The 15,027-nt window shown below is 44.6% G+C and overlaps 1 protein-coding gene across 13 annotated transcripts in view; it reads right to left on the bottom strand.

Moving 5' to 3' along the window:
- Window positions 1–8,764, bottom strand: part of PTPRK (protein tyrosine phosphatase receptor type K) — a 417,492-nt gene extending 408,728 nt beyond the window's left edge. For 11 of the 13 annotated variants that reach the window (XM_074580765.1, XM_074580769.1, XM_074580766.1 and 8 more), the window contains exon 1: window positions 8,436–8,693. In XM_074580765.1, coding sequence (XP_074436866.1) covers window positions 8,436–8,547 — 112 coding nt within the window. In that variant the 5' untranslated portion in view covers window positions 8,548–8,693. Of the gene's footprint in view, window positions 1–7,705; window positions 8,058–8,435 lie in introns of those variants that run through there. The other 2 variants (XM_074580776.1, XM_074580775.1) reach the window with 2 other exon arrangements.
- Between the last annotated feature and the right edge of the window lie 6,263 nt (window positions 8,765–15,027).

The following is a 15,027-nucleotide window of genomic DNA, read 5'->3' as shown; positions in this document are numbered from 1 at the left end:
CTTCAAACAAGTTATTACATGTTAAAGTTAATTCATGCTTATGGAAAATACCAATTTTTTTCCCCTCCTCTGCACTTATTAGACCAGAGAATCTCTTTTAGACCTCATCCACATTTTGCATGCCTACCATTGAGTAATTCGGGGGTAAAAAAAACAAACCAAAACACACATACACAAACCTATTAGCAAATACAGCTATACCAGCAAAAAATCCTAATGCAGTCCCGCCAGCAAAAAATCCTAACACAGTCCCAAGTTTTAAACCTACAGGAAAATAAGTTTACAGTTATGGGTTATTCTGCTTGAGAAAGTGATTCAAAGTTATCGGTACGAGGTTGCCCCATTGCTTGTAACATTTGCTGTGATTTTTGGCAGCGGTCAGCACTTTTCCCCCCCTCTACAAGGAGCCTCCGACATTTTTAACCAGAGACTAGTGTATCACTTATGCGTCATGTTATTACTCTTATAGCGGGTCTTGCTGCTATATGCTTATGCTATGTTCTTACCCCAGAATACAGTTACATATTACAGACGTTTCAACAAATACATTGGCTCAAATTTCCATCCCCCAGTGCTTTAAGGACACATTGGCCCCGTTAAGGCTCAATTCAGCAGCCTCGGTTCTACAACCACTTTATCTATCAACAGCAGAAATTATCTTGATTAACAGCTTCACAGAACTTTTCATCTGCAGTCCTTCAAATAAAACAAATCGCAGCACTGTGCCATTAGTTCATTGCTTTCATACTAGGTAATACATTAGATTCTGTTGAATATTTTTAGACTGTTTAAAATAAAACAGTGCAAAGGCTGTCAAGGCAAAGATTTGACCATGACAGCAATCACAAAATAAATTTGGTTAGATCAACAAATAAAAGGTTCCTAACTTAAATACATGTAGAGATTTGTTAATAAAAACTCCAACTTTTACGGAAATTAAATTTCAGTAACAAAACGCAAACCTAAAAACCTGTTGTTTTAAACTCCCCGATCAATACTTAGCTTTTACCTTTCAATGGAAAAATGCAGCTTATTTACAGAGAAATGCATCAGACATTAAGGTAATTAAAAGGAGCTCCTTAAATGTGTAAATATGCTTCCTAATAGACAATTTTAAGCTTATTTCCACAATTTTAATGAGCAGCTCAACGTTCAGAAGCAAAAACCAGATTTAAAATAGTCTCACATGCCACCAACAGCAGCTTTTCAAGTCTGAGGGTATGCATGGATGTACTTACAAAAAAAACCCTACAACAAACAGCTATTCTTTTGTCATATTCAGTGTTTGGGGGGCTGGGGTGGCATGTGGTTTTTTTGCTTGCTTGTTTCTTTGTTTAAACACAACATTGAGTTGAAACAAATACTAATAACTTCTTGTTTAGGAAAAGATCTCAGTATGTTTCTGTTAGCTTCTAATAGTTATAAAAGCTCTAGAAAATGCAAACATGACTTTCAACTATATAGCTTCCTGGTAAAAGTAGACTGTAAGTGATTTTAAACTACATGGTAAGCACGCATTATAGGCAACTTCAAACTGTGTAGTTTGCATAGTTTTAAACTACATAGTTTAAAGTCACCTGTAGTTACAGCTTACCAGGAAGCAGCACGAGGTAATAGACCTTCTGACCTACAAAATCAGGTGCAGCAGGACCTTATGCTCAGCCAGATGCTACAAAATTCTCATCTATGCCATTTACCACTCCTCATCCTGGCCTTTAGAAACCACAGCCATTTTTCCCTCTTCTATCTACACGTCTCATGGGCAATCCTATTTAAACACCCCACGGGATGGGGAAGGACAGATCACACAGAGAAAAAGGTGAAACCGCAGAAGCCGGCTTTAAACCAGTTCCTGCTGCACCCCAAACTGGGTGTCACAACATCCTCTAATTCTAGCCTGGCATCTAGGTGTCACCTCCTCTAAGCCCTCTACTGCCTTGCCATCACACCTGCTCTCTACTAAGTGCCATTAATAGGCCGCTCCTTGCTTTTACATTTCTATAATAAACGCCTTAGCTATCCATTGTCATGAAAGAACATATTTAAGCCTAGTTTACACAAAGATGCATGTCAGAGAAAGAGACACTAGCACCGTGTCATCAGTTTGCGCGCAGTCAGCCAGAACGCAGCCTCAACCGCCTTCACCCAGCCTAACCCCTCCAGCCCCAGAGGGAGCGCCAGGGCCCTCTTCCCACCCCTCTCCCTGCCCTCCTGCCTCCTCCGTGCACTTCCTCGGGTGAACGAAGCGCTGCACAGCAAGCAGAGTGTAGAGCCAACGTGGCACAAAACAGCACAAGTTCACCTCACATGAGCTGTGCTGTCAAACCGAGCCGTCCCACCATCAGCCCTCATCCTCCCATACACCAAATTTACGTGGCCACGCATCTGCAAGTCACCTAAACTCTCCAGTCAAAAGGAAACTAATCACAAGCCCCATCTTTCCTCCAAGAAGATTCACACATAAAGCTAAACCAACTCACCCCCAGGCCACATGGCGACCAGATCTAGCACAGGCAAACACCCGTGAGCCATTCAGGTGATGGAAATAACCCCCTCTGCAGCAGCAGTAACTTAAATTGGCTTAATGGCACCAGCAGATTGTAACTGAAGCTCCAAATCTGAATGCACACTTCTGGGAGCAGCACTACAAAGGCATCTTTCCACGACAATAATAAACTATGACAGATGGGATCCCATCACCACACGAAAACATGAGGCGTGTCCTGACCGACTCAGTTATCAGGACTGCAGTAATAGTTTAGGAAGCTTCCTGTTACACTTTCAACAGGATCCGTGTTGCAAAAGCTAGAGTAGGGATTTCACCAAAATAGATGCTCGTGTAAAGCAAAGCTGACACATAGTGACGCGTCCAACTCCTGAGAGGTAAGATGACCTTCCAGCTCAAGAGGTCATACAAAGACATCATAGACTCCAGAGCAAGAAGTAGCTATATGGCAGTGTTGCAGACCTCTGCACAGTAATCCCGATATTGCCAACCTTTACACATAAGAGGATAAACTCTTTTTAACTCACTTGTGTCAACATCATTTCAGAAAGAGGAGACAAACCGCAGTGGTAAGCATTAAACAGGTTAACTCTCCCAGACACCCAACACGAGGTCACAGGTCCTTCAAGAGCCTTGCTTAAAAGTTCCCTCCCCCTCCTCAAAAAAAAAAAAAAAAAAAAAGGGCTGGTTAAACGCTTTCCCCTTTCCAAGAGTCCTGCTGCCCACTGATGCAGCCACCCCACAGACTCTGATTTAACTGCAAGATCTTGGCTCTTCAGTAATGAAATAGATAATTCCATAAAAATGTCAGCTCGTGACCAGAAGTGGGTCAAACAGTCAAAAATGCAAAGCAAATGCCAAGAATCATCACATTATGGACAGAGAACAGAAGAGAAATCATTATTAAACACTATACAAATCCATCAGGTAACTGTCACTTGGATACTCTGAGCAATGTAGTAGAACTGGAAAAGATGGAGAAGACTGATAAAGGATGAAAAAAGGTATGGAGTGATACCTCTGCAGCAAGCGGCTACAACTGGACTTTTCCAACTAGAAAAGGAAAGGTTGAGAGAGGGTGGAAAAATCCTGTGTGGCCTGAAGAAGGTAAATGGGGAGCAGTTATTAACTATCTCTTAATACAAGAGCTAGGACATACTAAATACAACTAGCAATTTCAAAAAATAAAGGACCATAGCTTTTTCCACACAGCATATAGATTCCTTGTCAGAAAGTGAGGTGAACACTAAAAGCAATGCAGTCTAAAGATGTTATTAGGCACAATCACGGTTACAAAAATCCACTTACAACATTAAATGCCAACACATTGTCTCTGTGGACAGACAGTACTCTGAGGAAGTCACTCACCTTGCCAAAAATCACTCTCCCTGCACGTCCACCATCAGATACAGGATGCTGGGCGAGGTGGACCTCTGCCCTGATCCTCTGCAGATTTTTTAAACCCCTCTCCCCACCTTTTTTTGTATTTTACTTATAATTATCTTAGGTAGATCTTAAATAAGGGCAAGGCATCTACCCCGTTCAAGATGCATTGTTCACATCGCTCGCAAACTGATCAAGCAGCGCTGTGATTTCTCAGACAAAAGGGACTTCTGAGGTCACTGTGTTCTGGGTGCTTTCAGTCCCATCTGAACCAGTTAAGTCCTACTTTGAAAATCCATATACATTTTATAAATGTAATATTGCATATGAAAATATAGACAGACAAGTGATCTCTGAACCAACAGTGCCATGGAAAGGAGACGAATGTATAAAGGAAAGTAAAACATTTGGGAAGGAGGGGGAGAAAGCAAGAAAATAACTTCACTTTTAATTCCAGTCATCTTCCATTTAATTTGTCAATACATTTTAACAGCTTGGTGGGGAAAAAAAAAAGCTACTGAGGAGTCTCTTACATATACACGCCTACCTGCACAAGTGTCTCTTGTATATCACATGCAAATTGTAGCACATTCAAGGATAAAATATGACTGAAGCAACTTTTGCTGTTCTAACAGGAAACGGCTAATTTGAGTTTAATTACTTAAAAGTATTTGAAAACACTTTCAAAAAGCCCTTAATTTTTTTCTACCACATGATTACAAATAAAAAAAGATTTATACAGGCTTATTATGATTTTCATATATTTCTCCATAAGCATATTTAATGACAAAATCCTTATAAAACAAATAACTTCCACTTTATAACATCAAATTTCTGAGTTACAGTCTGTCTTTGGGAGAGAATATAACTATTTTATTAGGGGGTAAAAAAAGATTAATCCAGAAATATTTACTCTTGCCTGTTCATTTATGACACTGTAACTACTTTACATGAGAAAGTCTAAGGAATAACTACACTAATAAAGGACTTGAACTTGTAAAATATACAGTCCTCCTTTTTGTGCTTAACTATACCTACGGTCTGAAATGCCACACTTAAATTTAATTTCAGGTAAATTGATACGTTTCTAGAATTTTTATCCTTGTACCTTTCATTTGGTATTTAAAAAAAACAAAAAACAAAACCCACACAGACACCATCAGAGGCAGCACCATGCGTATTTCCATCAGCTAGGTGACAAGCTGGCAGCATTCTTTAAAAAAAAAATTTAAATATTTCTTTTTTTCAAAATCTGAAAACACGCAAATTGCTAAAAATAATAGTAAAAAAAGATATAAGTTTCAAGCCATCAAGTTGTGAAAACAAGCTGAACTTGTTCTTTATCAAACTGTAGGAGTTGCAGATGAAAGGAGGTGCTATATAAGGAATAGCTAGACTTCAACAGTGAACGCGCTGCCAAAACATTTTGGCCTAGATTCTGACAGGCACGCACCCAAGTTGAAGGGTCATGGAAAGCAGCGGTGTAAAGAAACAATCTACGAAGACCAGAAAACATTACACTGTGGATTATGGCCGGGCTGGGGGGGACAGAGAGAAGCTGCTCGGGTTTTTTTCTTTTGAGATCTGTGGGGAAAGACAAAATATACAGCGTTTCAGCTACATGCAGAGGGGGTGAAGACGATATACCAGCACATTTTTTAAGACAGCAACAAATTACAAGATGCATCTCGTTCCTTTTCCTAACTTGCTGCTGTTGCTCCTCCTCTTGCCTTCTCATTTGCTTTCATGGAATATGTTATGAGGAATAACAGGTAACAGCCGTCACACGCAGGCTCCTGAAGAAGGCCAACTTTCAAGAAATTCATACTCTGTAATTTGATTAGACCTTTAATAAGCATATCAAAAATTTTATGAAGAATTCTGTATCTGGCCAACGTTCACATTCAGGAGTAGTACAAAGCATCATAAAAAGGAAATAAAAATTAAATTACAATGAGAGAAAGATTTGTGAAAGGTCCAGACTGAATTAATAGCTTCATTAACGGCAAAGAAAAATTAACAGTTTTAAATTCTTACAATTCAGACAATAAGAATACTAATAAAGAGGAAGCTGAAATTGAGTTGGATTTAGTTTAACATGGAAAAAAAGTACAGGCCGTTATATTAAGGTGAGGAGGCAAGGGGATGGCAGTCAGAGAAAGATGCTTGAAAAACAGTACCCTGGTTAAACAGAGGAAAACAGAAAGCAGATGCTCCTGTGTGCACAAATACAGGAAGATCTCATTGTAGTCTATGGAGAGGCCCTCACATATGAACACCAACCTTGTTGTCCTACACCCACAAACACCAGGATGAAGACATCTCATCAACAGGCACACAAAAACAACACACACGCACTTCGGGGACTGGTTTCGAATAAGGAACACAAACAAAGTTTGTGATAGTTATTAAATTCACAGCCTTCAAACCAAGATTAACCGTAAGTATCCAGCAGGGCATGGCTCTACATGTGGATATCAAATGTATTTAATAAGAGTACGAGCACCGTACCTTAAACTGAGTACGCTGAAAGCACTAGCTACTAACAAATCAACTTCTCCAAACCTTCAAGAAAAGTCTGAGCAAGTCTGCCATTAATAACCCTCTGACCGGTGCAACACACCAATATTTTTGATGCTTGGCAATTGGCAATAGCAATTAAAGTCTCTAGTTACCGACATGCTATACAAAAAAAAAGAATAAAAAAAAATAATCTCATGTTTCCTAGATACAGTTGTTCAACTCTTTGACAAGCTTCACCTACTCTGGTCAGAAGGATGCTGAACATTCTTCTCTGCTTACCTAACACATACCCCCACAGTACCAACCTGGCTTCCTGTACTTCCAATTCCAAAAAGGGCTGCATGCCACATTTTCAGCATAAAATACCACAGACCACATAAGTTATCAGAACGTCCTACTCTTCTTCTGCTAGTGAACAAGCTCACAAAAAGATCTTTACGTAAGAATACTTTTGGCGTTAACGTTAGCCTGACGAGTAAAAGTAATGCAAAAATCAGTGGTCTGATTTCAGTGTGGTTTTGAACGAAGAGATGTTACACTTGGGCATATTTTATTTTAGCTATTCCTACAACATACCAGCTGCATATATGGTGCACTTCCCTTCCCCTGCTAAAAGGCTTGTAGGTGCTTACCTAATCTTACAATTGTGATACGCAGACATTAAATTATACACACAAAAGGCAGCCACATAGGAGGGATGTAATCTGTTCAGACCAGCATAATTTCTCTTACTGCTTCAGCACATTTCTTAATTGACGACATATCTCAAATGCCTCAATTAAAAATTAATTTATAGGAGGACCGGGAAAAAAAGAAAAAAAAAAAGTCTCCTAACTACGCATCAGTCCTTACAAAAAACTGTGCTTCCAAGTCCCATGAGTGTAGGTACTTTTGTTAATGCCAGTTTTCACATCACTGTCCTAGGATAAAGGCTTCGAACGCTTGTCCAACTGATGCACCCCGTGCAATTGCAAGTACTATTTAAAAAAAAAAAAAAAAAAGCCTGAAGTCTACTTCAGCTAGTCCTTCGCCTAATGCTTCACACGGCAAACAATAAGAACGTGTTCACGCCACAGCTTCACCCTAAGCAAACGAAGGACGCTTCGTGAACTCCAGCGGAGGGGGGGTTCAGACTCCGGCACACGGGCCCCCAGTGCCCGCACGGCCCCGGCACTGCGCGGACGGTGCTGCCCACTCTCCCCGCCCGTCCCTGCCCTCCCCTCCCGGGGCGACGGACCGCCCCGGCCCCGCGGCGGGCTCTGCCCGGAGGCTCCCCCGGGGCCAACAACTCACCGCCGCACCGGCCGCAGCTCCCACCGCCCGGCCCCGCGGGCTTTTATTCTGCAAAACCCCACGGCGTGGCGGACGGGGAGGCGGGGGGGAAGGGAAGGAAAGGAAGGGGCGAGAAATTCGCGGTTTTCAAACAAAACAGACGCCGGCCCCATATGCTGCCTTCCCTCCCCTTTCTCGCCCACCACTCTGGTTTTTTTCCGGGGGCATTCCGGTAGCCGGCAGCAGCCCGGGCCGGCTCGGGCGTGCGGGGAAGCGTCCGGGGCGCCCCGAGGGCTGCGCCCACCGCGCCAGGCAGGGAAACGCCGGGAAAAGTTTGAGCGGGGGAAGGGGCGGCAGTAGCAGCTCCGGCCCCGCCGCCAGCACCGACGCCACCTGGGAGGCTGGCCGGGGGGGGAGGAGGAGGAGGAGGAGGAAGGGGAGTTTGTGAAGGGCCCGAAGCCCGAGCCCTGCCCGCCCCTGCGAACCCCGCGCCGGCAACCTGCGGACACGCATGGCTCGCCCTTCCCCGCCGCACCTCGCCCCACAGACCGGCGGCGACAGGAGGGTGTAAGGCGGGGGGCAGCCCCATTGCCGCTCCTCAGGGGCCAGAGCCGGGTCCCGGCGCGGTGCCACCCGCGCCCTCCCCCCCGCCAGCGACCCGTTCCCCTTCCCTTCCCCGGCGGGCAATCCCGGCCGCGCCGCGACCCGGCCGCGCCGCCCGCCCTCACCTGGGAGGCGAGCGACAACTCACCTGCGGAGAGCTGGGCCCGGGCCGCCCCGAGCAGGGCGGGCGAGCAGCCGGCCAGCAGGGCGAGCGCCGCCAGCAGCGGCAGCGAGGCGGCGGCGCCGGCCCCCCTGCCCATGCCGACTTGCGGAGAAGTTTCCCAAAGAGGCCGGGGCTGCCCCGGCCCGCGGCGGCGGGCGGAGCTCGCCTCGCCCGCCCCGGCGCCTCGCCAGGAGACACCCCCCCCGCCGCCCCTCGCGCCGAGGGGCGCCCGCTGGCCCCCGGGGCCGCCCGCTGGGGCAGCCGTCTGCGGCGCGACGGGCGCGGCGGCAGCACCGGCTCCCCTCGTACTCCGGAGTTACTTTGCTGCTGGGCGAGCGGGGCGGGAGGGAGGAGCCGAGCGCTCACGTCCAACCCCCCGCTCCCCGGCACTCGGCGGGGGGAACGTGGGACTCCGGCCCGCAGCCCGGCGCGGGCGGAGCGGCGCCCGGCAGCGCCTCCTGCTGCAGGCGAGGGGGCCAGCACCGCCTCGGCTCGGCTCGGCTCGGCACGGCACGGCTCTCCCCGGCACGGCTCGGCTCCCTCCGGCACGCCGCAGCCGGGCTTTTCGGCTCGGCTCGGCTTGGCACAAGCCCCCGGCTCGCAACCCCCCGCCCGTGGGGGGAACCTGCCGCCTCCGGAGGAGAAGGATGGGGCGAAGAGGGGCGAAAGGGAGCGGGCGGCGGCGGCGGAGCCGGCGGCGTGGGGAGGTCGGGGCAGGGAAGCGCGGCCGGGGGAAAGGCGGGGGGGTCGGCGGGTCCCGGGACCTGTTTGCGAGGGGAAAAGTCCCGCCGCCCCGGCTGCGATTTTTCTGGCGGATCCCGCTTTTAGAAGCGCGTTGTAGCTCTGGTGGCGTTATCGTCGTGCATCAACCAGCCTGGCTGTATCTTCGAGCCAGGGTTTGCGGTTTTGGGTTTTTTTTTTTCCTTTGCTCCCCTCTCTTTAGCAGCACTTGCCTGGCTCCTAACGCCAGTGAAGTCTCGTTGATCGGAACTGCAATTGTAATAAACGGGGTTGCCATAAATGCTATCGTTTCCACCTGTAATAAATAACCGACCTTTCAAACAGGTCTGTTCGCAGCTGTACGGCTCCGACGCCCGCGGGTCGTGGAGCAGGATCTTCTCGCCAGATCCAGACTCCAGGTATGCCATAGAATAAAGGCCTCCTTCTCTGTCTCTAGAGGCACAGGAGGTTTGTATGCCTCCACAGTTTAGGACCCTAGAAAGCATTTGGAATAACAGATAAAGGCATTGGTGCTGGAATTTCTGTTTAAATAAGCATAACTTCCTCCAAAATTTTTAACCTTTTTTTTATTATTATTACTTTGTCTTTTTTTGCATGGCAGCCTGTAATTAGAGATGTTGTATAATGGTTACAACAGAACCTGAAACCACTGGAAATTCACAGGTTTTATTGCAAACTCGAAATTCAATCCAGGTTCATCAAAGGTTTGCTGTGATTCAAAATCCTTTCCAGCCAGTGTGTGGCAATTGATAGGTTTGCCTCTAAACCCTCCAAATCCTCGTGTTTTCACAGAAAAAAAAAAAAACGACCAAAACAAAAACATAACAGTTTGCTTTGTTATACAAACTAACATGTACTTCACACCAAAAAAAAAAAAAAAAACCAAAACAAAACAAAAAACAACCCAATGCTAAAAAAAAGCTGTAAAAGCTGTACACCTGGAAACCCCTGTACGTCATTTGGGTGGAGTGGCTGAAAACCAACTTGCTTTACTGTGAACTATAAAATGATGTGCTTCGGTGAACACTGGCTCTTTGTTTGAACTTTGAGAAAGATGGGAGCTGGGCGAGGCAGATCTCACGACACCTGGTGTTTCGGGAAGGACGGGCCACGTACTGGGTCCAAGTAAACACGAGAAATTCTTCTGAGTAAGGTGAAGGCAAGTAGTGTGCCAGCCCAGCTTCTGATGCGTTAGGCTATGTCACATGTATGTCTGTTGTTATGTGGAAATTTTTAATGAAAAAGACATACCAATTCACTTTGGTATGGGGGAGGGGGAGGCGCGACAGTACACGGGTATCTGATGCCATCCTTTACGCTGGGAGGCAATGTTGCGAAAATGACTTCAAGTCAGATAACTTGTGACTGGTTTGGAAGGGCAGGGGAGGGCAGGGCTAATGCCTGCTTCTAATTAACCACTGTGGCAGTCTCGCAGGTATCTCTGGAGAGCAGCACTGCAGATTGCCACGTCTGGACTGTGAGAGAGGTTGTTAGGTGATGATGGTGGACGTGTAGCGCCAGTCGCTGCTCCGTTTCACTGCTGTGAGGTCGTGGGTCCCACTGACATAGGGTCACCTGTGCTTTAGTTTCCGTATCTTCCAGTGAGAGTCTCCTGGGATCTCATCCTTTCTCATTACTCACATTCCTATTAAAAAGCAACACAGAGGATTTTGATTGCTATTCTTTCCTTGACTGGAGGGTTCGAGCTTGAGAGGAATGGGCGAAATGTGCACGTGACCCTCCTTTTCCTTTAGGTATGCATCTGTCAAACTATTATGTGTAATTCACTCTATGTGTCCTTCTACTGTACTTGGCATCCTGACAAATTCTTAAACTTACACATCAGGTTTGAGATCATTTTTATGTTGTATGACACGAATGGATTTATTTTTGTTCCAGCTTTTACATTTTCAGAGCTCTAAATGTTTTACATCTTTTGCATTTTCAATTAAGAGCAAAGCATATTTGTATTACCTCTTGCACATCTTTTAAAATCTGTCTGAGCTAACAACTTGTATGCTAAATGTAAGCCAAATATAACAGCAGAAGGATGGAGAGACCCCACAGCAACATCTTTCCCTCAAGCCCGAGGGGCATTTGGAACTTAAGGAAGGTTCAGTCTTTATCCTGATAATTACAACCTCTAAATAAAGTGTCAAATAAATCTCTGTCAAATTCAAGAAAGTTTGGTTCTGAAATTCTACTAGATGCCTCTACATGCTTTTCATTCCCTGTTAAAACTTTCCCAGTATACTTTTGGGTGTTGCTAAACCCATCATAACATTTCTTTTAACACAGGTTATAATTTAATTCTGTTCATAATGACTGACAGATGTCTAGCATAATATGTCATCTCACAGTAAAATATCTTAAATTAGCAATATTCCGATGCTATACGATAGATATGTATTCCTACCCAGCAAAAATATTTCCCTCTTCCTTCTTTTTTTTTTTTTTTCCCCAGAAACTTTTAACCATTCTCCTAGAGCACAGGGGGATTTCAAGAGACTGAAATGAAATTTTTCTAGTCAAAAGATCAGATAGTCAAGGATTCTCATTATCCTGCTGCTCCCACCCAACTTTCCACCCCTCTGCACTGGTGCTTTCTTTGTGAAAATCTGCTCGCTTATTTTATGAACCTTAGCAAGATCCAAGGCCTTGAAGATCTGGCTTGTCAAGGTTGGACATCCTAGAGAAAATTGAAAATTGTACTGATTCGAGTTTTCTTGCTGTTATCCACTAATGCCCACAGCAGGGTCTTCATTGTATTTTGACTTCTGGAAAAAAAAAAAAAAAAACAAAAAACAAAACAACAACAAAAAAAACTCATTAAAACGTGCTGCAAATTTCAATTAAATGTATTATTTTACTGCCTAGTGCTCACAGAGCTTTTTTAGAGAATACTAATTCCACAGAGAACCAGCGTCCAGTGCTCTTGTAACAAACAACGGACACCTGGACTGGAGAGAAGGAGATGATGTTGAGTCTTACTGATGCTTTTGGACAGTCTCCCCTCGTGCAGCTGCTTTTTGGATGCAGATGTGGGGCAGGTAGAGAGTCTAAAAGGGATGGGGATTCACTGCTGCATATCGCGTGTGCACAGGTGGACTGGGATAATAGTTTCCAAATAGGAGCACACCACGTTCACCCAGCTACTTGTTGTACATCGTGGGAACAGGGCATGCAACAGGGGCACCGCTCTGCGACCCTCGGTCCTCAGGGGCACCTCTGCAGCTCTTGCTTATGTTCTCCAGCCCCTTTGTCATCAGAGCTAGTGACAGGCTCTTAGGCTTAGAGAGAGCTGTGTGGCATTTCCCATCCTGAGCCTCCTGTTCTCGCTTGACCACCATTCTCAGCAATATCAACCATTCAGGCTAGAACTTCCCATTCTTTACCCAGAGACGGGACATCACCATGGTCTGCTTGTCATTTCTGCAGTTTTGATAAAATAGCCTGTGATTTTTTGAAAAAGCACATTCCCTGTTATTGACCAAATGCTGTCTTATTTTTTCTTTGAGCAGGCAAAATAGTTGACAACTGAAATAGAGCATGGGAATAGCCTTCAAGAAGGAGCGAGGCATGGCCTTGTTCTGAAATAAATTGTTTTACTGAATTCCATCCCTTCAAAATTACATTGTACTGCGCGCTGCTTATGTCAGGCTCCAGCCCAGAAAGAAACTGGTCTCTGAGTTTGTCTCAACATCAAAGAAACCATTCTGTAAAAATATCTATTTTAAGTGTCTTGTTCTATAAGACGCTATTTGGCTAAAGCAAGGGACACTGAGAGCTGGTCGTTGGGAGGCAGCTAGTAGGTGAAGCACAGTATATCTATTGGTGATTACGAATGCATTAAACTCCTCAGAACTGCTTAGTTTTAAACAAGTTCTTGCAACACATCTTCCGTACGTACGGATTTAAGCAAATACATCTTTTTGCATTACCTAGAAGCCTCTTACTAGTCGTCTTCTACCCCCATGCCATTCGTCAGAGCTTCATGCTCATATTCCTCATTAGAAACATAGGAGGAAACATCATTTTGTGCCATTGGGGAAGATAACAACAAGGCGTCAGAAGTTTGTACATTGCATTTCTGTACTGATTAGACAATTCTTTTTAGATTATTGTACCTGTACCTGCTGCTTGCAATGGTTTGAAAGTATGTTCAGCTTTAAAGTCCACAAGACTAAAGCTGAGCTTGAATTCAGTTGAAGGCGTTCATTCGGGTTTTGGAATAGCTCCGAAAGGGCACTCAACGTGCCTTTTAAAGATTCATAAGAAATTGGGAGAAAAATGGAGAGATGGCCTTAGGGCATGTGTTGCCACTGAAGTACAGCAGACAAAGAGATCCAACTGTAGAGAACGGTCGAGTTCGATGAGGTCTTGCAGGTGTTAATCTGATGCAGTGAAAACTCGAAGCTGATAGAAAAATGAATGTAAAAGGATAATATATAGATGGGCCACATAGAGGCATCATTTTAGCAGCAGCTTTTGGGGCTAAATAACTGGCTGTGATCGGCAGGATAAATCACACAGTATTGCTTCTGTCCCCTTATTAGGTAAACCTGCATGTATTTGTGGGTTAATTGGGTAAACATGCACTTTTAAAATTCAGTGAGTGGAACGTTTGTAAGGAGTTAATGGATGAAAGAAACAAACCGAAAGTAAAATCAACGTGATCCAAAATCACGTTGCGCTTTTCATCCAGCGTTTACCCAGTCTTGGCATGTTGTGATTGGCACAAGCAACATGGTGATATTTTGTATGTAAAAATGAAATGCAGAGCTGGGTAATTTCCTCCTTGAGAACCTTTAAAGAGCATGCAGTTTGTGAACATTGTCAAGTGATAGGCCTGGAAACACTTAAGTATCTCTTTCCTAGGCTCTTTTTTACAAGGTTTAAGTGATTTGGAGGTCGCAGAGGAGACATCTCATACAAAACAGACATCAGAAATGCATTTGTAAATGTCAAACCCTGGCCCCATTACTGACAAAAAATTCGACAGCTTCATCTGAATGGTGTGATTCATCTAGGGAGACTAATGACACGCAAGTTGTCCATAGCCTCAAGACCTTTCACAGTGCTGTTACGTCCAGTTGTGCTACATCCAGTGATCAGTTTATTAAGGAGCCTTGGAGGCAAATTAATTATTTAGATGTACAATAAATTGAGAATTGAGTCTTCCCTCCCTTAACTGAAGTAGCTTTCTTGAGATTACCATTAGATCCTCAATACCAGACATTGCTGAACTCGTACCTGAAAGAAGACCCATTTGAGAAAACCTTGGAGTGCAATAAATGAAGCTTATAAATAAAAAATTATTTTTAAGTAACACAGATCTCTGTAGTGTTCCACAGATCTGCTGGGATTGGTAGTGACTTTGTTTGGCTTATCCAGGCATGGATGTCCAATACAGACTACTGCAAAACCTGTTACTGAAATTAAAGAAAGCTAGGCTTGGCTTGGAGGAGAGCAATTAACTCTCCCTGTAATAATTGTTGGTGTTGCAGTCGTGTATTCAAAACTTTTATGAGATCCAAATTCTTACATGTTTCCGCCTCTTCTTGTTAATTGGAAATTGATACATATGAGGGTAGCTGAGGAGTCTGCCTGAATATAAAATGATCTAAAGAAAACAACCCTGAGCATAAACAAGCACGCGTAAGTGACAATATAAAAAACATTACCCATTCCTCCGGCACATTTATCCATTAAAAAGGAATATATTCAGGTTCTTGCTGCTAACCAAGAGATGGCTATGATTTGAATAAGAAAGAGGCTCAAGAAGCCCAGTGTATTATTCAACCTTACCTTCACAAATTTTAATGATAGCCAGGAA

Source organism: Larus michahellis, chromosome 3 (assembly GCF_964199755.1).
Source record: "Larus michahellis chromosome 3, bLarMic1.1, whole genome shotgun sequence".
Lineage (NCBI taxonomy): Eukaryota > Metazoa > Chordata > Aves > Charadriiformes > Laridae > Larus > Larus michahellis.
Note: the sequence above shows the minus strand (reverse complement) of the source record. Positions and strands in the feature narration are given on the sequence as shown.